We start from the raw sequence: 21,490 nt of genomic DNA, 5'->3' as shown, positions 1-21,490 counted from the left end.
ATCATGCCTGTTGTTTCTAGGGTGGATATTGAAGAAGAGGCTCGCAAAAGGGATAAGGATGCTGTACGCATAGGAAAAAGTCTGGTGAAAGGTTCTGATGATGAGGACGATTCCTTTGATGAGGCAGATCTAGAAATTTCTGGGATCACTTTTTCTTCTGTTTTGAGGTATTACTAAGCACATATCTAGATGCCTCCAAACTTCCAAAGGATATTCTATTCCTAGTGCAAAACACAACATGAAATAAAATCCCTTTGTATTAACCTAAAATCTCAAATTCGGATCTCCCTGCTGTTAGAATAATTGACCTAGGCAAGACTTTGCCATGATCACATCCACAATCACTTCATATTTTTCTTTTACAGCCGATGTTCTATTCCGGTGAGAGATTCTGCAGCAAATCCAAAACCAAGAAACTTCCAGGTATGGTAATTGTAACAACAAATTTTGACAACTCAGGTGCAAGCAAAACTAACTTCAACAATTCCACCCCAATGTACATCTTGTAATCTTTAATAAAGGAACATTGTTCATTAGAGCATAGCCTAGGTAGGTAACATAACAAGTCACTGACATAGAGACATATCAAAAGTTGCTATTATTGATGATCCAAGCACTGATAGTTTCATCAATCCTTAGGGGTTTGCAGAGTGCTGCTTAGCATTGTACCCCTTTTGCTTTCATTAGTTTTCCTTGACTCCCCTGTATAAGCCAACAGGAGCTGATCAGGCACAAAGCGGAAAAAATAAATAATTTTGAGAAATACAGTCAGGTCCATAAATATTGGGACATCGACACAATTCTAACATTTTGGCTCTATAGACCACCACAATGGATTTGAAATGAAACGAACAAGATGTGCTTAACTGCAGACTGTCAGCTTTAATTTGGTGAACGGTGTATGAATTACAACAGTTTGCATATGTGCCTCCCACTTGTTAAGGGACCAAAAGTAATGGGACAGAATAATAATCATAAATCAAACTTTCACTTTTTAATACTTGGTTGCAAATCCTTTGCAGTCAAGTACAGCCTGAAGTCTACAACGCATAGACATCACCAGACGCTGATTTCATCCCTGGTGATGCTCTGCCAGGCCTCTACTACAACTGTCTTCAGTTCCTGCTTGTTCTTGGGGGATTTTCCCTTCAGTTTTGTCTTCAGCAAGTGAAATGCATGCTCAATCGGATTCAGGTCAGGTGATTGACTTGGCCATTGCATAACATTCCACTTCTTTCCCTTAAAATACTCTTTGTTTGCTTTTGCAGTATGCTTTGGGTCATTATCCATCTGCACTGTGAAGAGCCGTCCAATGAGTCCTGAAGCATTTGGCTAATATTGCCCGAAACACTTCAGAATTCATCCTGCTGCTTTTGTCAGCAGTCACATTATCAATAAATACAAGAGAACCAGTACCACCACCATGCTTCACTGATGAGGTGGTATGCTTAGGATCATGAGCAGTTCCTTTCCTTCTCCATACTCTTCTCTTCCCATCACTCTTGTACAAGTTGATCTTGGTCTCATCTGTCCATAGGATGTTGTTCCAGAACTGTGAAAGCTTTTTAGATGTCATTTGGCAAACTCTAATCTGGCCTTCCTGTTTTTGAGGCTCACCAATGGTTTACATCTTGTGGTGAGCCCCCTGTATTCACTCTGGTGAAGTCTTCTCTTGATTGTTGACTTGACACACATACACCTACCTCCTGGAGAGTGTTCTTGATCTGGCCAACTGTTGTGAAGGGTGTTTTCTTCACCAGGGAAAGAATTCTTCGGTCATCCACCACAGTTGTTTTCCATGGTCTTCCGGGTCTTTTGGTGTTGCTGAGCTCACCGGTGTGTTCCTTCGTTTTTGCTATCTCTCTGGTGGGTTTGTTTTGTTTTTTCAGCCTAATGATGGCTTGCTTCACTGATGGTGACAGCTCTTCGGATCTCATCTTGAGAGTTGACAGCAACAGATTCCAAATGCAAATAGCACACTTGAAATGAACTATGTACCTTTTTCTCATTGTAATTGAGATAATGAGGGAATAACACACACCTGGCCATGGAACAGCTGAGAAGCCAATTGTCCCATTACTTTTGGACCCTTAACAAGTGGGAGGCACATATGCAAACTGTTTGTAATTCCTTCACCTGATTTGGATGTAAATACCCTCAAATTAAAGCTCACAGTCTGCAGTTAAAGCACATCTTGTTTGTTTCATTTCAAATCAATTGTGGTGGTGTATAGAGCCAAAAATGTTAGAGTAGTGTTGATGTCTCAATATTTATGGACCTGACTGTATATGTCAATAATTCTATCATTAAGGGAGAAGTAGCTAGCTTTTCCTTCTGATTGGGTTTCAGAATAAATCAATATAGCTGGTAGTATGGGACAAAATAAGAAAGAAGTTGTACAACTAGTAGGGTTTGACATTACTTTATTGAAAGCTGATGGTAGTGAATAAGCAACCATTCCGATTCCACATAACGCAATACAACATATGCATGTGGAATCTTGTAGATGAATGCATGAAAGCAGGCAGGTATGAACAGAGTCCAGAATTAACACAGAGTCCAGAGGAATCAACAGGCAGGTACTAACAGTCTAAGGATTAACACAAAGTCCACAGGAATCAAGCAGGCAGATTGTACAAGTACAAACAGAGTACAAAGAATCAAGTAGGCAGAACAGGCGGGTACAAAGAGATTTCAAGGATTCAAGCAGGAAGAACAGGCAGATACAAGCTGAGTCCAAGGAGTCAAGCAGGCAGAACAGGCAGGTATAGAGTTCAAGGATTCAAACAGGAAGAACAGGCAGATACGAGCAGAGTCCAAGGAGTCAAGCAGGCAGAACAGGCAGGTATGAACAGAGTCCAAGGAGACAAATAAGCAGAACAGGCAGGTACAGAGTCCAAGGTTTAAAACAGGCAGGCAGACAGGCATAAGGCACAAACAGGCAGCACAGCTCAAAATGAACCTTGACACTTAGGCTGCAAGTGAGCCAAACAGCAAGGATTATAACATAAGCTGATTAACAGATTAGCCAGGGGCTTGCTAGGGTCTCAAAAGTTCCGGGGCCCAAGCCCCAATAATTATGGCCCAGTTCTCTAAGTTACACCCTCCCCTTCCCCCACACACTGCATTTTGCTGTACTTGCTATACAGCAAGACATACCTGTCACATCCAGTGACTCACTGGTGACGTCTCCTCTGATGTACATCTTCTCCATTCGGTCCGGACAACTTCTCTCAGCCGCGCCTTGTCTCTGCAGAGTGTGACACAGAGACATCTTAGCTTCCTCACATTTCTATTATCATCTCCCAAACTGGAGTCCCCACAGTGTTATCATGCTGCTCGCTGTGCTCCCCAATAACCCCAAATACTATCCTGAAGAAAAATTAGTGCTTCCCCCCATAGTAATAGTGCTCCTCATAGTCCCACCAATAGTAATTCCTTTCTAGAATGCCCTAATTAGTAATACTCCCCCCTATAGTGCCCCCAACCGTGATAATGCTCCCAAGCATGCCCTTATTAGTAATACTGCCCCCTACAGGGCCCCCAACCATGATAACGCTCCCTAAGAGTGCTCCCATTAGTATAAAAACCCTCCAGTATTAATAATACCCTCACAGACCCTGCAGTAGAAATAAGGCCCCCTATTGTTCCCCCAGTGGTAATAAAGCTCTCTACAGAACCCTCAGTAGTAATAAAGCCATACATAGTGCTCTTAGTAGAAATATGGTGGATCTATAAGTCCCTCCTATAGAGCCCCCAGTTGTAACGGTCCAGGTCTGGTTAGGAGTCTTTATAGCAACTACCTGGGGTAACTAGTCATAAGGAAGCCAGTGGTCGATGGACAGAATAACGTCAGCAAGCAGGAGAAGGCAAATACCGTAGTCAGAAGGAAGCCAGTGGTCAATGCACAGAATAACATCAGGAAGCAGGCAAGATTAGCTGCTTTCTTATAGTATTCTTGGGCTTCTTGTAGCATCTCTATTAGTTTCTTCTGGGTTTCTTGCAATTTCATTAGTCTGTGAGTAACAGCAGGAATAGGTGTACTAAGAGGGAGTTTAGGAATAAATACTGGATGTAAGCCAAAGTTTGCCAAAAATGGACTTTGAGATGTAGCACTATGTTTAGAGTTGTTGTATGCAAATTCTGCTGTTTTGTAAATAGTCCACCCAATCATCTTGAAGGTAGGAAATAAAACAGTGGAGGTATTGTTCCAGAGTTTGATTTGTTCTTTCCATCTGGCCATTGGACTGAGGATGGAAAGCAGAAGACAAATGATATGTAACTCCTAAGGCTGTACAGAAGTTCTTCCAAAATCTTGATGTGAATTGAACACCTCTATCTGAAATTACATTGTCAGGAATTCCATGCAACCTAAATATCTTCTTAATCATTAATTCTGCAGTTTGTTCTGCAGTAGGAATTCTTCTAATTGGATTGAAAAAGGCTAAATTTGTGAGTCGGTCCACAACAACAAGGATGGTAGTCATTTCTTTAGAAGGAGGCAGGTCCACAATAAAATCCATGGAAATTGATCCCCAAGGCCTGGATGGAACTGGAAGTGGTTTAAGAAGACCTAGAGGAGGAGATTGCGGTGTCTTGTTTCGTGCACATGTTAAACAGGAGGAAACATATTTTCTAACATCGTTCTTACAATTAGGCCACCAAAATGAACAAAGTAGTAGGTCATACGTTTTCATAACTCCAAGGTGCCCTGCAATTTTAGAATCGTGGACCAATTTGAGGACAGAGCAGATTCAGGGACATATATTCTGTGTTCCTGCTTGCAAACCCCCTCTTTAAAGGAAAGGTCCACATCTTTGGAAGGATGGTTGAGAAAAGAGTCATTCTGGTATCCCTCTCTGAACATGGTTAAAAGTTCTTTAGAGTCCAGTATTCCTATAAAATTTTTGGAAGATAAAATAGTAGACTCTGTTTTAGACCCCTCATGTGGTTCAGCAAGATTCCTGGACAAGGCATCAGCTTTGCCATTTCTTGAACCTGGCCGATAAGAAATGATGAAATTAAATCTAGATTAAAAAAGGCCCATCTTACTTGCCTTGCAGACAGTTCCTTAGCTGTATGAATGAACTCTAAATTTTTGTGGTCAGTAAGGACAGTCACTGGGTGATTAGCTCCTTCCAAGATGTCTACACTCAGAGAAAGCAACTTTAATGGCCAACAGTTCTTTGTTTCCTATGTCATAATATCTTTCTGCCGATGACATGGTATGAGAAAGAAAAGCACATGGATGGACACTGCAGAGTCGGAGGCATCTACTTCAACCACAAAAGGCAATTCAGGATTTGAATTGACCACTATGGATGCAGAAGTAAAGAGAGTTTTTAGCTGGTCAAAAGCAACTTGTGCCTCTGGAGACCATGAAAATACTTGTTTTTTCTTTGTGAGTAAAGTGACTGATAAGATGATTTTAGAAAAATATTTTATGAATCTCCTGTAGAAATTTGCAAACCCTATAAATCGCTGAACATCTTTAAGATTCCTTGGAGTGGGCCAATCTATTACAGCTTTAATTTTACTAGGATCCATACTCAGACCTTCTGGGGAGATGACATATCCAAGAAATTGGATTTTTGTTTGTTCGAATTCACATTTTTCTAGTTTGTTATAAAGATCATTTTCCAGTAGACGTTCCAAGACTAACTGAACATGTCTGCGATGTTCCTCCAAGGTGTCTGAAAATATAACAATGTCATCAAGTTACACAACAAAAAATTGGTCCAACAAGTCTCAAAACACATCATTAACAAAATGTTGAAATGTTGCAGGAGCATTAGCGAGGCCGAATGGCAAAACCAGATATTCAAAATGTCCGTATCTAGTTCTAAAGGCGGTCTTCCACTCCCCTGGACGAATGCGTATGAAATTATAGGCCCCTCCTAAATCAAGTTTGGTAAAAATATTAGCAGACCGGAGTCTTTCCAGCAGCTTAGGAATTAGAGCTTAATGATTTTTAATAGTTATCTTATTTAGTTCTCTGTAGTCAATGCATGGTCTCAAGGTTGAGTCTTTTTTTTCTACAAAGAACAAAGGTGCCCCAGCTGGAGATGAAGAAGGTCGAATGAAGCCTTTCTTAAAATTTTCATCTATTCAAGTATTCTCTGAGCACTTTTATTTCTGGTTCAGAGAGAGATTGTAAATTCTACCAAAAGGAATAGTAGCTCCAGGAAGCAACTCGATGGGACAATCGTAGGGACGATGAGGAGGTAGTTGTTCAGCTTTTTTCTTGCTGCAGACATCACTAACCTGCTGATATTTAGGTGGCAATTTATCATAACTCTGATGAGGAATTTTGGAAACTTTTATTTGTTTTTGGATGGATAAACTTATATGACAATTGTCCCTTGCAGTATTCAGAAGGAAATGTAACATTCCTTGATTCCCAGTTAATAGAAGGATTATGGATAGCAAACCACAGAATTTCTAAAATAACCAGAAACTTGGAAGAAGAAATCAAATGAAAACTAATAGTTTCATGATGATCAGGTTCAATACAGATTTCTCGTGAGTTACAGGTCCAGATGATAAAGGTGATCCATCAACAATTTCCATATCAATTGGCAAGGATTTTGTTATTTATGTTATTATCAAGTGCAAATTGCAAGTCCATGAAATTCCCTCCTGCCCCAGAATCTAACATGGCAGAGCATTGCATTTTATGGTTCCCAATTATGACCTGTATCAGAATGACAAAATGATAAGATGATGAATACATTTAGTTTTTCTCTTGGGTTACAGATGAGATGGTCTGCTTAACTGAATCCGGCAGTTCAGAAAGTTCAAGATTGCTATCTGCCTTAGCACTAGTGCAGGCTATAGACCTTTGAAACCGGTTGGGACAGTTAATGGCATAATGTCCTGAGCCCCCACAATAGAGGCACAGATTTTCGGTACGGCGCCTCTTTTTCTCCTCTGCAATAAGAGGTTTTCGGATGACCTCAATCTGCATAGGTTCTGGTAAGGATTCAGTCTTTTGCTGTGTGTTCAATGCTGAGTGACTGAATGAGTAGGTGGGTCTGTTTACAAATTTCCGCAGTCTCTCTTTTCTACGTTCAGTAAGTCTCTGATCAATTCGGATGCACAGTTGAATAAAATCCTATAAATCATCAGGAGTCTCAACTCTGGCAAGCTCATCCTTTACTAGCTCTGATAATCCTTGTCGAAATAGACTCCTTTGGGCTGCTAGATTCCATGTGGTGTCAGCTACCCAACAATGAAATTCCGCTGTGTATTCAGCAACTGAGCGACGTCCTTGTCGAAGATTATGCAATTTGGTCTCAGCTGTGGCACAACGATTAGGGTCATCAAAAACTTGATCCATAGCAGATAACTGTCAGAAGATTCATGATAAATAGCACTTTTTCACTGTCACTAGTACAAACCGGATTCCAAAAAAGTTGGGACACTATACAAATCGTGAATAAATACTGAATGCAATGATGTGGAGGTGCCAACTTCTAATATTTTATTCAGAATAGAACATAAATCACGGAACAAAAGTTTAAACTGAGAAAATGTACCATTTTAAGGGAAAAATATGTTGAATCAGAATTTCATGGTGTCAACAAATCCCCAAAAAGTTGGGACAAGGCCATTTTCACCACTGTGTGGCATCTCCCCTTCTTCTTACAACACTCAACAGACGTCTGGGGACCAAGGAGACCAGTTTCTCAAGTTTAGAAATAGGAATGCTCTCCCATTCTTGTCTAATACAGGCCTCTAACTGTTCAATCGTCTTGGGCCTTCTTTGTTGCACCTTCCTCTTTATGATGCGCCAAATGTTCTCTATAGGTGAAAGATCTGGACTGCAGACTGGCCATTTCAGTACCCGGATCCTTCTCCTACGCAGCCATGATGTTGTGATTGATGCAGAATGTGGTCTGGCATTATCTTGTTGAAAAATGCAGGGTCTTCCCTGAAAGAGATGACGTCTGGATGGGAGCATATGTTTGTCTAGAACCTGAATATATATTTCTGCATTAATGGTGCCTCTCCAGACATGCAAGCTGCCCATGCCACACGCACTCATGCAACCCCATACCATCAGAGATGCAGGCTTCTGAACTGAGCGCTGATAACAACTTGGGTTGTCCTTGTCCTCTTTGGTCCGGATGACATGGCGTCCCAGATTTCCAAAAAGAACTTCGAATCGTGACTCGTCTGACCACAGAACAGTCTTCTATTTTGCCACACTCCATTTTAAATGATCCCTGGCCCAGTGAAAACAGCCTGAGCTTGTGGATCTTGCTTAGAAATGGCTTCTTCTTTGCACTGTAGAGTTTCAGCTGGCAACGGCGGATGGCACGGTGGATTGTGTTCACTGACAATGGTTTCTGGAAGTATTTCCGAGCCCATTCTGTGATTTCCTTTACAGTAGCATTCCTGTTTGTGGTGCAGTGTCGTTTAAGGGCCCGGAGATCACGGGCATCCAGTATGGTTTTACAGCCTTGACCCTTACGCACAGAGATTGTTCCAGATTCTCTGAATCTTCGGATGATGTTATGCACAGTTGATGATGATAGATGCAAAGTCTTTGCAATTTTTCACTGGGTAACACCTTTCTGATATTGCGCCACTATCTTTCTGCGCAACATTGTGGGAATTGGTGATCCTCTACCCATCTTGGCTTCTGAGAGACACTGCCACTCTGAGAAGCTCTTTTTATACCCAATCTTGTTGCCAATTGACCTAATTAGTGTTAATTGGTCTTCCAGCTCTTCGTTATGCTCAAATTTACTTTTTCCAGCCTCTTATTGCTACTTGTCCCAACGTATTTTTCCTTTAAAATGATACATTTACTCGGATTAAACGTTTGATCTGCCATCTACGTTCTATTACAAATAAAATATTGACATTTGCCATCTCCACATCATTGCATTCAGTTTTTATTCACGATTTGTATAGTGTCCCAACTTTTTGGGAATCCGGTTTGTAAAAGGAGCAGGTTGAATTTGAAAGTATATGCGGCGTTGATTAAGCAATCCTTGGTACTGGTGACGATCCCCATTGAATTTTGAGGCATGCGGGTATTTAAATCAGAACCTGAGTTGCTCATATCCAGAAGTTGTTTTTGCAGTTCATTTATTTCTTGTTGTTGATCCAGCACCAGGGTTTGTAACTTGCAACCAAATTCTTGAAGCTCAGACACTTGTTGCCTCAAGGTGGTCACAACAGACTACATTTTTGGGCGAGATTATTCTGTAACGATCCAGGTCTGGTTCGGAGTCTTTATAGCAACTACCTGGGGTAACATAGTCAGAAGAAAGCCAGTGGTCGATGCACAGAATAACATCAGCAAGCAGGAGAAGACAAATACCGTAGTCAGAAGGAAGCCAGTGGTTGATGCACAAAATAACGTCAGGAAGCAGGAGAGACTAGCTTGATTACAGGCTAGGTATACTGTCCTCATACACGTTAGCACGGTGTGTAATCTGACATGTAGCTAAACCTTTTTGTCCTCTGAGAGAAAAGAGACTGTTCCGCTTTAAGGTTCTCTTTATTGCTCGTAGACTGACAGAAAAGGTGAAACTACAGAATAAAACAGTAGTATTTTAGAACATAAATACCATGGTATATGGCATAAAACACAGATTAACCTGCTATACATTCAGTATATGATATAATACAATGATAGTAATGAGCTATCAATACAAGAAACATAATAAAATGCAGTAAATGACACATAGATAGTGCTCTTACCGACTATGCTCAAAAACAGGCTGAATAACAGATGATGTGACAGGAAAACCAGTGAGAGAGCATGATTGCTGAGACATAAGATGGTGGCTGCTTGCTGTACCAGCACAAGACTAGCAAGAACCAGGAACTACCCACAATGCACTGGGACTCCCATAATGCATAGAGAAAAACAGGCTGGGTGAAATACCTAAACTCATCAATAGATGGTGCTGTTACGACACAATGTAATGCAAATGAATTACAACAGTTAAAATGCCATGTCAACTGATAAAGAGACAGAAACAACTGGAACTGAATCTGGGGACAGAACACTCCCCGCTTGACGTCAACCGACGTCACTATTGTATTCTTTTGGTGCAAACAGTAGAATGAGTTCTCCTACTGGTCTGAGGAACAATTTGGTCTCTCCCTGTCTCCATATTTTCAATTCTACTTTGCGTATAATTCCGTCCTTACTTGGGAATGTCTTAGTCACAAGTCCTAACGGCCACTCGTTTCTCCGTGACTGGCAGTCTTTCATTAGGACTACATCGCCAGTCTGGAGGTTAGGCTTGTTGGTTTGCCACTTTCTCCTCGGTTGCAGAGTGGGAATGTATTGCTTTTTCCACTTGTCCCAGAACGAGTTTGAGAGACTCTGTACTTGTCTCCATCGATTTTTGTAAAGATCTTTGGAATTGAATTCTCCAGGTGGAGCACAAATTTGTTCAGTCTTTTGGGTAAGCAGTGTGGCGGGTGTGAGAACTGTTGGGTCATCAGGATCGCTAGAAATCGGGGTTAGCGGTCTGGCATTTATGATAGCCAATACTTCTGCCATGAAGGTAGTCAGGCTTTCATGAGTCAGCTTTGAAGATCCTTCTTGTAAGAAGATTGAGTCGAGGATTCTCCGTGCAATGCCTATCATCCTCTCCCAAGCACCTCCCATGTGAGAAGAGTGTGGTGGGTTGAAGGTCCAAGTACATCCTCGTTCACTGAGGTATCTTTCTATGTTGTTAACATCCAAGTTGGAAGAGAATTGTAGTTCTCTTGCTGCTCCGACAAAGTTTGTGCCTCGGTCAGAACGAATGTGTTTGACAGGTCCTCTAATGGCAATGAAACGTCGGAAAGCATTAATGAAACAAGAAGTATCCATAGATTCAATTACTTCAATATGGACAGCTCTGATGGACAGACAGGTGAACATAATCGCCCAACGTTTCCCGTGCGCACGGCCTCCCCTGGTTTGTCGGACAACCACAGGCCAAGGTCCAAACACGTCTAGGCCAACATTGGTGAAGGGTGGATCCATACTTAGTCGGTCATACGGGAGGTTTGCCATCTTCGGTGCCTGTGACATACCACAGAGTTTCCGACAGGTAACACATTTAAATATGAATCTGCATACACATCTTTTAGCTCCAACTATCCACATTCCAGCTGTTCTTAGAGCTCCTTCAGTAAACAGACGACCTTGGTGCTTTGTCTGTTCGTGGTAATGTTACACGAGCAGAGTAGCTATATGATGCTGTCCAGGAACTATCACAGGATGTTTCTCTGTTAGGCCTACATCGGCTTCCATAAGGCGTCCACCTACCCTTAAGAGCCCATCCATCGATCACTGGGTCTAGTTTCCTTAAAACACTACCTTTAGGCACGGGTCTTTGGCTGACGACACAGTCGATTTCCGTAGCATAGGTTTCATGCTGTACAGCCTGGATAATTACATTTTTTGACCGCTCTAGATCGAGAGCTGTGTAGACATGTTTACAATGATGCCAACCTCTACAGATATCTTTATCTGCCGATGAGGTTGCTTTGTACGACCGAGCAATGTGGGTCAGGCAAGTGATGGCACGGACAAGAGATCTCCAAGTAGAGAACCTACTGAATCTGTGGGATTTCAGGTGGTGGTCCAGAGTCTCCATATGTAACACAGATACCTGAGGACGTATCTCAACATCAGCATGGAGGTCTACTAGTTCAAACATGGCAGTTTCTGTTGTGTTGGGCGTCGGTTTATACAAAAAGGTGGGGCCTGTAAACCAAATTGTATCCTTGAGACGGTCAGCAGTGACGGATCTGGTTGCTTGGTCTGCAGGGTTGAGATGAGTAGGTACATATTTCCATTGTTCAGGAGAGGTAGATCTTCTGATCCTTAGAACTCTGTTGTTGACGTAGACATAGAAGCGTCTAGATTCATTACAGATATATCCCAGTACTATCTTGCTATCTGTATAGAACTCAGAATCTTTAATCTCTAGGTCCATTTCTGTAGCGATGAGTTCGGCTAACTCCACCGCTAACACCGCGGCACATAGTTCCAGGCGTGGTATTGTGTGTTCCTGGAGTGGCGTTAGTTTTGCTTTACTCATGACGAACCCTACATGGCATTGTCCGCTGGCATCTAACGTCTTCAAGTAAGCTACCGCCGCAATTGCTTTGACTGAAGCATCGCAGAAAACACAAAGTTTTTGTGTCTCAACCTTGGTAGTTGGTATAGAAACATATGGACGTGCTATGTGAAGATCCGATAAGGCTGTAAGGGAATTCTTCCAGGCCACCCACGTGGTTCTTTCCTTCATGGGAAGGGGAGTGTCCCAGTTCGACCCTTCTCTGGTGAAGTCTCTTAACATAGCTTTACCTTCGATGAGTATAGGAGCTGCAAATCCCAGTGGGTCATATAAACTGCTTATGGCCGACAGTACTCCTCTGCGAGTAAAGGGTTTTTCTTCTTTGCTAACCTGGAAAGTGAAAGTATCAGCTTTTATGTCCCATAGTAGGCCAAGGCTCCGTTGCATCGGAGGCGAGTCAAAGCCTAGGTCTAAATCCTTCAAGTCTTCTGAATGGTCCTGAGAAGGAAAGGCTTCCATCAATTTCTGGCTGTTAGAAGCGATCTTGTGTAGCCTCAGGTTAGACAGAGAGAGCATCTCCTGGGTTCTTTTAAGAAGACTGATTGCAGTCTCATCTGAGGGCATTGATTTCAGACCGTCATCCACATAGAAGTCCTTCTCTACAAAGAGTCTGACATCCGCTCCGTACTTTTCTTCTACTTTCTGAACTGCGCGTCTTAATCCATAGATAGCGACTGCAGGAGAAGGACTATTGCCGAAGATGTGAACTTTCGGGATCAGGTGTCCTATACGCTTCAGGTGAGGCTGATGCGCTGCTACTTCTGGCGTGGGTATCTCGGACCTGTTGTCAGGAATCTGGTTACATTCCAGTATAGTTGGTAAAGGCAGACGCACTTGACCATCGCTGGACTCAACTATGTAGCCGCTTGCCCTTCTTCCGGCTGTTTCCACAGTACCAGCACAAGTTCTTAGAGAGTAGGGGGCACCGGGTCCTTTGATGTCGAAGCTATCAAAGAAGGCAGACTTCGCTAACGACCTGTTGCTTTGATCGTCTAGAATTGCATACACTTTGATGGCTTTGCTTCGGTCGTCTGCTGGGTAAACCTTCACTAGGGAGATTTTAGAGCAGGATCTGCCTCCTCTGAGGTCTCTGCAAACCTCTGTACATTTAGAAGTAACTGCCAAAGTGTCAGTATTTGTGTCCTTCAGCTCCCCGCTTTGCTCTTGGGTTTTAGATGAAGCCCACGATGGTGGCCCAGGGTGTAGAGCTGTGTTATGGTTTGAGCTGTCACATTCGGCACACTTTGCACTAACCTCACAGTCCCTGGCGAAGTGCGAAGTTGACGAGCAGCATTTAAAACAGATGTTGTTCTCCTTGAGGAAGGTCTTGCGGTCTTCCAGTGACTTTTCTCTGAAGGTTCTGCACTTAAGTAGAGAATGAGGCTTCCTGTGTAAGGGACACTGTCTGGTCGGGTCCTTGGGTTTGTCTCCTCCTTGATAGGAGCTGAACTCTTTATGGACTGCACCTGTGGAAGAAACGTTAGTTTTGTGGACCTCCACCGTTGCCCTACGAGGTTTACTGAGTGAGGTGGTGGCACATGACATCATGAAATCAAAGCTAGGATCATTTCTGATTTTTGCTTGTTCAGAGACAAAATCTACAAACACATTAAATGGAGGAAATGGTACATTGTAAGTCTGTTTATACCGAGAACCATACATGACCCACTTCTCTTGCAAGTTGTATGGGAGCTTCTGAACTATGGGATTCACACCTCTAGCAGTGTCAAGAAATGTCAATCCCACCAGATCCCCTTCTGCCTTTGCTACACTCAGTTCCATTAATAAGTCACTTAACTCTCTAAGCTTTGAATAGCCTTTGTTCACTATTTTAGGAAAGTCCTCAATTCTCTTAAATAAGGCGCTTTCTATGACCTCTGCTGCGCCATAAACCTCATTAAGTCTCTCCCAGACCCTTTTTAGACCAATGTCTGGACAATTTACATTGATGTCTCTAATCCTTCTAGCGTGTTCGGCAGACTCACTTCCCAGCCATTTTACCAGGAGATCCAGTTCTTCACTACAAGACAGACCTAAGTCTCTGATGGCATTTTGGAAGGAAGCTCGCCAAGCTCTATAGTTCTCAGCACGGTCGCTGAACTTTACAAGTCCCTTGTTGACCAGCTCACGTCGAGCAAGGAACCTGGCAAAGTCCATTGTGGCTTGATTGGCGCTGGAACCGGCTGGTGGTGTGTTGTCAGAGTGAATGTGTGGTGCATGGCCATACCTGTTGGAAGTCTCTGGTTTAATCCTGTCTGTGTAATACCGTTCTGAAGCAAAGGGCATCTCTCTTAGCAGGGGCGGATTTCTGATTCTCTGTTCTGGAGAGAAGTTGTTGTAGGCAGTTTCACTCTGATGTGTATTCTCTAGTCTGCTGCAAGGAGACCGATAGTCGACTTTCTAATGATCCAAATAAGCAGGTAGGCTTGGCTTGTCAACAAACCGCTTTGTATTAAGCTGTGGATCTGGGTCGTCGTCCGACTTGGAATGTTGATAGACATATTGTAAGGTACGCTGTTCTGGATCTTGGTATTCAACTTCTGGATGGACATTGCTGCGATGACTCTTGGTTTCCTGAAGTTCCGTGGCTTCTAGATACTCTGCTTCCGCTATGGCAGCTGCTGTCTCTTTATCTGCGGCCAGTTTTTCTAGAGAAGCTTCAAGTTGCGCTTTCTCTAGCTTTATCTGCACCTCTTGTTCTATGAAGCTGGCTTTTGCCTTTGCTGCTTCTGCTTTGGCGCGGGCAATGGCAGCAGCTTCTCTGATCGATGTCCTATTAGAGCCACTTATCTGAGACCTTGTCTTAATGGAAGATGCTCGACTAATAGACATGTTGCGACTGTTAGGAGACTGCTGCGATATCCGTAAGTAGGCTCTGCGTGGATAAAGGCGGGCTCCGTATAGTCAGATATTCGGTGCGACTGTTAGAAGACTGTTGCGATATCCGTATGCAGGCGCCACGTGGATAATGGCGGCTCCGTCAGTCTGATCTTCAGAGCTTGTTCTCAGCAGTCATTTCACTGCTGTCTTTGGCAGTTATTTACTGAGCTTGTTCTCAGCAGTCGTTTCACTGCTGTCTTTGGCAGTTATTTACTGAGCTTGTTCTCAGCAGTCGTTTCACTATACTGTCCTCATACACGTTAGCACGGTGTGTAATCTGACATGTAGCTAAACCTTTTTGTCCTCTGAGAGAAAAGAGACTGTTCCGCTTTAAGGTTCTCTTTATTGCTCGTAGACTGACAGAAAAGGTGAAACTACAGAATAAAACAGTAGTATTTTAGAACATAAATACCATGGTATATGGCATAAAACACAGATTAACCTGCTATACATTCAGTATATGATATAATACAATGATAGTAATGAGCTATCAATACAAGAAACATAATAAAATGCAGTAAATGACACATAGATAGTGCTCTTACCGACTATGCTCAAAAACAGGCTGAATAACAGATGATGTGACAGGAAAACCAGTGAGAGAGCATGATTGCTGAGACATAAGATGGTGGCTGCTTGCTGTACCAGCACAAGACTAGCAAGAACCAGGAACTACCCACAATGCACTGGGACTCCCATAATGCATAGAGAAAAACAGGCTGGGTGAAATACCTAAACTCATCAATAGATGGTGCTGTTACGACACAATGTAATGCAAATGAATTACAACAGTTAAAATGCCATGTCAACTGATAAAGAGACAGAAACAACTGGAACTGAATCTGGGGACAGAACACTAGGAGCACAATAATCTCGCAAGGCAGGAAGTGCAAGGCTAAGCATAAATAGGATGTTCAATCATGGAACAGGGTGGAGCAAACCAGGGAGGCGGGAACCAAAACTAGAGGCACAGAAACTAGGTATAAGTTCAACACAGGAGCTGTCCAGAAAGCAGAATAGCTCAGTTGGAAGAGCTGCCGCCTGGGACACAGGAGTTCCTGGGTTTGAGTCCTGACACCAGTAGTAATAAGAATGCCTATAATGTCCCCTGTAGTTATATTCCTCCCTCCACCATACAGTCCCACGTAAATAACATTACACCATCTCTACAGCCTCCTCCAAAATACAGTCCCATGTAAATACCACCCCTCCCCAGCTGCCTCCAACATGCAATCCCATATAAACAAAACCCCCTCAATATTCAGTCCCATGTAAATAACATCATTCCCCCCACCAGCCACCTTCAACATACAGTTCCATGTAAATAACATTCCTTCCTTCAGCCCTAACATACAGTCCCAGTTAAATTACAACAACTCCCAGCATTGCCCTGCCTCTCTCTTCACTTACCTCTCCTCATGTACAGACATCAACACAGCTTCTTCCCCAGGACTTCTCCTCTTTACTGCCGTCCTCTCCTGCTCTGGTCACATGATGGTGACATCATCGTAGGTCCTTCTCAAGCCTGTTTTATTGGACACATGACCTGTGATGTCACCACAGGTCCTTGAGCATTACCAGTGCATTAGAATCAATTGTATTACCGCCCTGAGGACAGCAATACAGTTGCATCTAGCTGGCAGGCAGGACATTTGCAGCCTGGGACAAAACATCAGGGGCCCAGGCCCAAACTTTTTAACCTAGCAACGCCCCTGCCATTAGCAACAGTCTAGGAGCTGAATGCAATTCTGAAAAAAAAAGAAGCAGTGGCAGACAGACCACCAATGTAACACTGTTTTAACGTGAATTCAAAATATTTTCGAATAAATAAGCTTACTCGGGTTAAGTGATAAAAAAATATTTACAAAGTGTGATTAAATATAACAATATGAAAACAGACAAATCACATACAGAATAGTAAAGGTAAATAATAATCAATCACGTGGCCTGCAATACAGTGATGGAGAGGGCTCCTGTTGCCATGTTGTAGCACATGGGCAACATGGTGATATAAGAACATCTCCATTATCTGTCTGTGTGCAGAAAAGTTTATAACTTTCAGCCCCTCTTTATTAGGATGTCCAGTGTGCAGCATTCATGTCTCTGAGATAATCACTCAGAAATACAGCCTTCTCAGCACCATAGGGGGTTTGTATATGTTATCTAACTATCCCTACAGCACAAACACCAACATGTACTAAGCTTACTAAGCATTTCTTATGCCAGTCTTAGAAGAAATATAGTATGTGGCACCAAATTTATTACAAAGTACAGATGTTTTAATACATTTGGGACTGTCTTAAAGTCATGGAATGAAATCTATGCCTGTGAAAGTAGGTGTAGATTTGCACCAAAATTTGCTCAATTTTCTGACATTATGGACATTTTGGACATTATTCCCACTTTTTTCTGCAATTGTCAAAATTGGGGAGTTAGAAAAGTCAATTTTTTTTCACAAATATGGCATGCTGCTTTTTAAGGCACAGTTAACATAAAACATTTGAGGATAAAAAAAGTGGACCATTAGGTTTTTAACAAACAAATGGAACAATTTCTTTGTACATCTTTTAATAGATTTCCTGGAAATGCCATTAATACTGGTTTAATCTAACAACTAAATGGGGAAAATGTTGGTATTTTATAACATGGACCAAATCTGATCTCTTCATAGATTGCAGTTACCGTCATACAAGCGCAGAAACTTGTTGGAGTTAATATTGATCCAATGGTTTATGTGAAGATTGGGGATGAGAAAAAACACACGGCAGTTCAGAAATCCACCAACTGTCCCTTCTATAATGAGGTAAAGTCTTAGAAAATAGAAAAGTGCTTCCATTGTCAATATATTGGCAACATATTCTGCTGTGCTGTACACAACACAATACACGCCACTGACTGGAATATCTAGGTGTAAAAAAATCATATTACTAGCATATCTCTTTCTAAAGTTTATTGAAACAAACTGGATGAGCTTGAGCTTTGTAACATTTGCCCTGCACTAATTTCATCCCCAAGGGATTGTACCCCAACAACTATTTACATAGCATTTCCAAGATTGAAGGGTCCTGTGTCCAGGGCCGGTTCTAGGTGAAATGGGGCCCTGGGGCGAATAAGGCCCCCCCCACATGACACTTGCTGACTTTAACGTCCCGTATTGTAAACAAATGCAAGTGGCAATGCAATATGTACAAGTAAACATTTCTTTAATATTTATCAATCCCACCAAAATCAGTTAGGCCTGGCAGAGTTGTGTCTTGATTAGTATTGCAGATGGGGTATATGGAGCTTGGTTCTCTTGATGAAACAACCCCCTTAAAGGGGTAATCTCACAAATCCATTGCAATTCATAACCTGCTTAAATGTTTGTTTAAATTTGCTTTTTATTCACATATTTTCCCACTACGGTTATGGAAAATGCCCCTGACCATAAGGCTAGCAGGTTTATGGTCTTGGCAGAAAACTTAGGGGCACATCTATTAAGATCGGCGTTTTATACGCCGCTCTTAATTAGGACCTGCGCTGGCAGTGGACCACTGAAATTATGTAGAGGCGCTGGCCTATATACATAACTTTGGAATATCCACCGTGATTCTAAATGTAATACCTGGCTTGAACGGAGAAGAAGCACATGCACATCATGAGTTATCCCAGGCAACATCTCACCCGTCCCAGTGCCATTGTACTAGCCCGCCCTGGTTCCTTTTGGAGTCAGTTGGACTGGGGGGGAGGGGGCCAGTTACTGGGAGGTTGGTTGATTAAACTGGTTCGGATCTATTACAGGCACCATCTCACCCATGTCAATGTACAGTACACTGGCACTGGGACGGGTAAGATGGTGCCTGGGATGGATCCGTTTCAGTTTAATCAACCAACCTACCAGTAACTGGCCCTCTCCCCCACCAAATGCACATTTCTCCAGTCCAACTGTCCAAACAGAACCATGGCGGGCTAGTACACAGTGTACTAGCCCACGTGTGCCGTTTGTAATGGGGAAGGGTACAGCCTTGACGTGTGCCGGTTTGTAATGGGGAAGGGTGATGATAAAAAGCCAAAAGAATATACCAAGTCCATAGGGGATGTATAAAGCGCCATAACTGCCAAATTTTAAGAGTACAGCTTTTATGTAGTCCCTTCCTCAAATTATCTAGCTTCTCAAACTGTATTTAAAACCCAGTCTAATTCCTCACTCCTAACCCTTAAAGCCATGTTCCATGTATGAAATCCCATCCCAGATAGAGTTTCACTATTATCTTACACAATACCTGAACTTCCCCTAGATATACAGTGGATATAAAAAGTCTTACACACCCCTGTTAAAATGTCAGGTTTCTGTGCTGTAAAAAAATGAGACAAAGATAAATAATTTCAGAACTTTTACCACCTTTTAATGTGACCTTTAAACTACAATGCAATTGAAAAACAAACTGAAATCTTTTAGGTGGAGGGAAGAAAAAATATAAAAATACAATAATATGGTTGCATAAGTGTGCACACCCTTAAACTAATACTTTGTTGAAGCACCTTTTGATTTTATTACAGCACTCAGTCTTTTGGGGTATGAGTCAGCATGGCACATTTTGACTTGGCAAGATTTGCCCACTCTTCTTTGCAAAAACACTCCAAATCTGTCAGATTGCGAGGGCATCTCCTGTGCACAGCCCTCTTCAGATCACCCCACAGATTTTCAATCGGATTCAGGTCTGGGCTCTGGCTGGGCCACTCCAAAACTTTAATCTTCTTCTGGTGACGCCATTCCTTTGTTGATTTGGATGTATGCTTTGGGTCGTTGTCATGCTGAAAGATGAAGTTCCTTTTCATGTTCAGCTTTCTAGCAGAAGCCTGAAGGTTTTGTGCTAATATTGACTGGTATTTGGAACTGTTCATAATTCCCTCTAGCTTAACTAAAGCCCCAGTTCCAGCTGAAGAAAAACATTACCAAAGCATGATGCTGTCACCACCATGCTTCGCTGTGGGTATGGTGTTTTTTTGGTGATGTGCAGTGTTGTTTTTGCACCGAACATATCTTTTGGAATTATGGCCAAAAAGTTCAACCTAGGTTTCATCAGACCATAACACCTTTTCCCACATGCTTTTGGGAGACTTCAGATGTGTTTTTGCAATAGTAGCCGTGCTTGGATGTTTTTCTTTGTAAGAAAAGGCTTTTGTCTTGCCACTCTACCCCATAGCCCAGGCATATGAAGAATACGGGAGATTGTTGTCACATGTACCACACAGCCAGTATTTGCCAGATATTCCTGCAGCTACTTTAATGTTGCTGTAGGCCTCTTGGTAGCCTCCCATACCAGTTTTCTTCTCGTCTTTTCATCCATTTTGGAGGGACGTCCAGTTCTTGGTAATGTCACTGTTGTGCTATATTTTCTCCACTTGATGATGACTGTCTTCACTGTGTTCTATGGTAAATCTAATGCCCTGTAAATTCTTTTGTACCCTTCTCCTGACTGATTATTATTATCATTATTATTATTATTATTAAAGCGCCATTCATTCCAAAGCTGTACATATGATAAGGGGTGCACATACATAATACAGACAATTGCACTAATCATAAACAAGACGAGTTACAAACTGGTACAGAAGGAGAGAGGGCCCTGCCCGTGAGGGCTTACTATCTACATGGTATGGGAGAAGGACACAGTAGGTGTGGGTGAAGTTGGTCATGGCGGTATAGAGGCAGCAGGGTCACTGGTTGTAGGCTTGTCTGAAGAGGTGGGTTTTCAGGTTTCTTTTGAAGGATTCCACTGTAGGTGGGAGTCTGATATGTTGGGGTAGCGAGTTCCAGAGTATGGGGGATGCACGGGAGAAATCTTGGAGTCTATTGTGGGAAGAGGCGATAAGAGGAGAGGAGAGAAGGTGGTCTTGTGAGAATCAGAGAGTGCGTGTGGGGATGTATCGGGAAAGTAGCTCAGAGATGTAGGAAGGGGACAGGTTATGGACGGCCTTGTATGTATTTAACTGACTGACTGATACCTTTTAACAATGAGATCCCTCTGATGCTTTGGAAGCTCTCCATGGACCATGGCTTTTGCTGTGGGATGCGACCAAGAAAATTTTAGGAAAGACCAACTAGAGCAGCTGAACTTTATTTGGGGTTAATTATAGGCACTCTAAATGATGGGAGGTATATGCTGACTCCTGATTAACATGATTTTGAAAGTGATTGCTTAATTCTGAACACAGCCCCAGTTATAAGAGGGTGTGCACACTTATGCAACCACATTATTATTATTGTTTTGTTTTGTTTTCTTCCCTCCACCTAAAAGATTTCAGTTTGTTTTTTAATTGAGTGGTACAGTTTATAGGTCACATTAAAGGTGGAAAAAGTTCTGAAATTATTTATGTTTGTCAAATTTTTTTACAGCACAGAAACCTGACATTTTACCGGGGTGTGTAGACTTTTTATATCCACTGTATGTGAAATAACGATACCTGGCCTATCACTTGTCTTATGGAAATCCAATCTAAATTTGACAACACTTTTGAAACCT

At 42.3% G+C, this 21,490-nt stretch overlaps 1 protein-coding gene across 1 annotated transcript in view; it reads left to right on the top strand.

The window, feature by feature from the left end:
- The window catches only part of LOC122941727 (fer-1-like protein 4), a 178,720-nt gene that overhangs the window by 39,139 nt on the left and 118,091 nt on the right, over positions 1 to 21,490 (top strand). The window contains exons 7-9 of the mRNA XM_044299133.1: positions 21 to 167; positions 366 to 423; positions 17,656 to 17,787. Coding sequence (XP_044155068.1) covers positions 21 to 167; positions 366 to 423; positions 17,656 to 17,787 — 337 coding nt within the window. The remainder of the gene's footprint in view (positions 1 to 20; positions 168 to 365; positions 424 to 17,655; positions 17,788 to 21,490) is intronic.

The sequence above is a fragment of the Bufo gargarizans genome, chromosome 6 (assembly GCF_014858855.1).
Source record: "Bufo gargarizans isolate SCDJY-AF-19 chromosome 6, ASM1485885v1, whole genome shotgun sequence".
NCBI classification, from domain to species: domain Eukaryota; kingdom Metazoa; phylum Chordata; class Amphibia; order Anura; family Bufonidae; genus Bufo; species Bufo gargarizans.
This window is presented reverse-complemented; position numbering and strand designations above follow the sequence as displayed.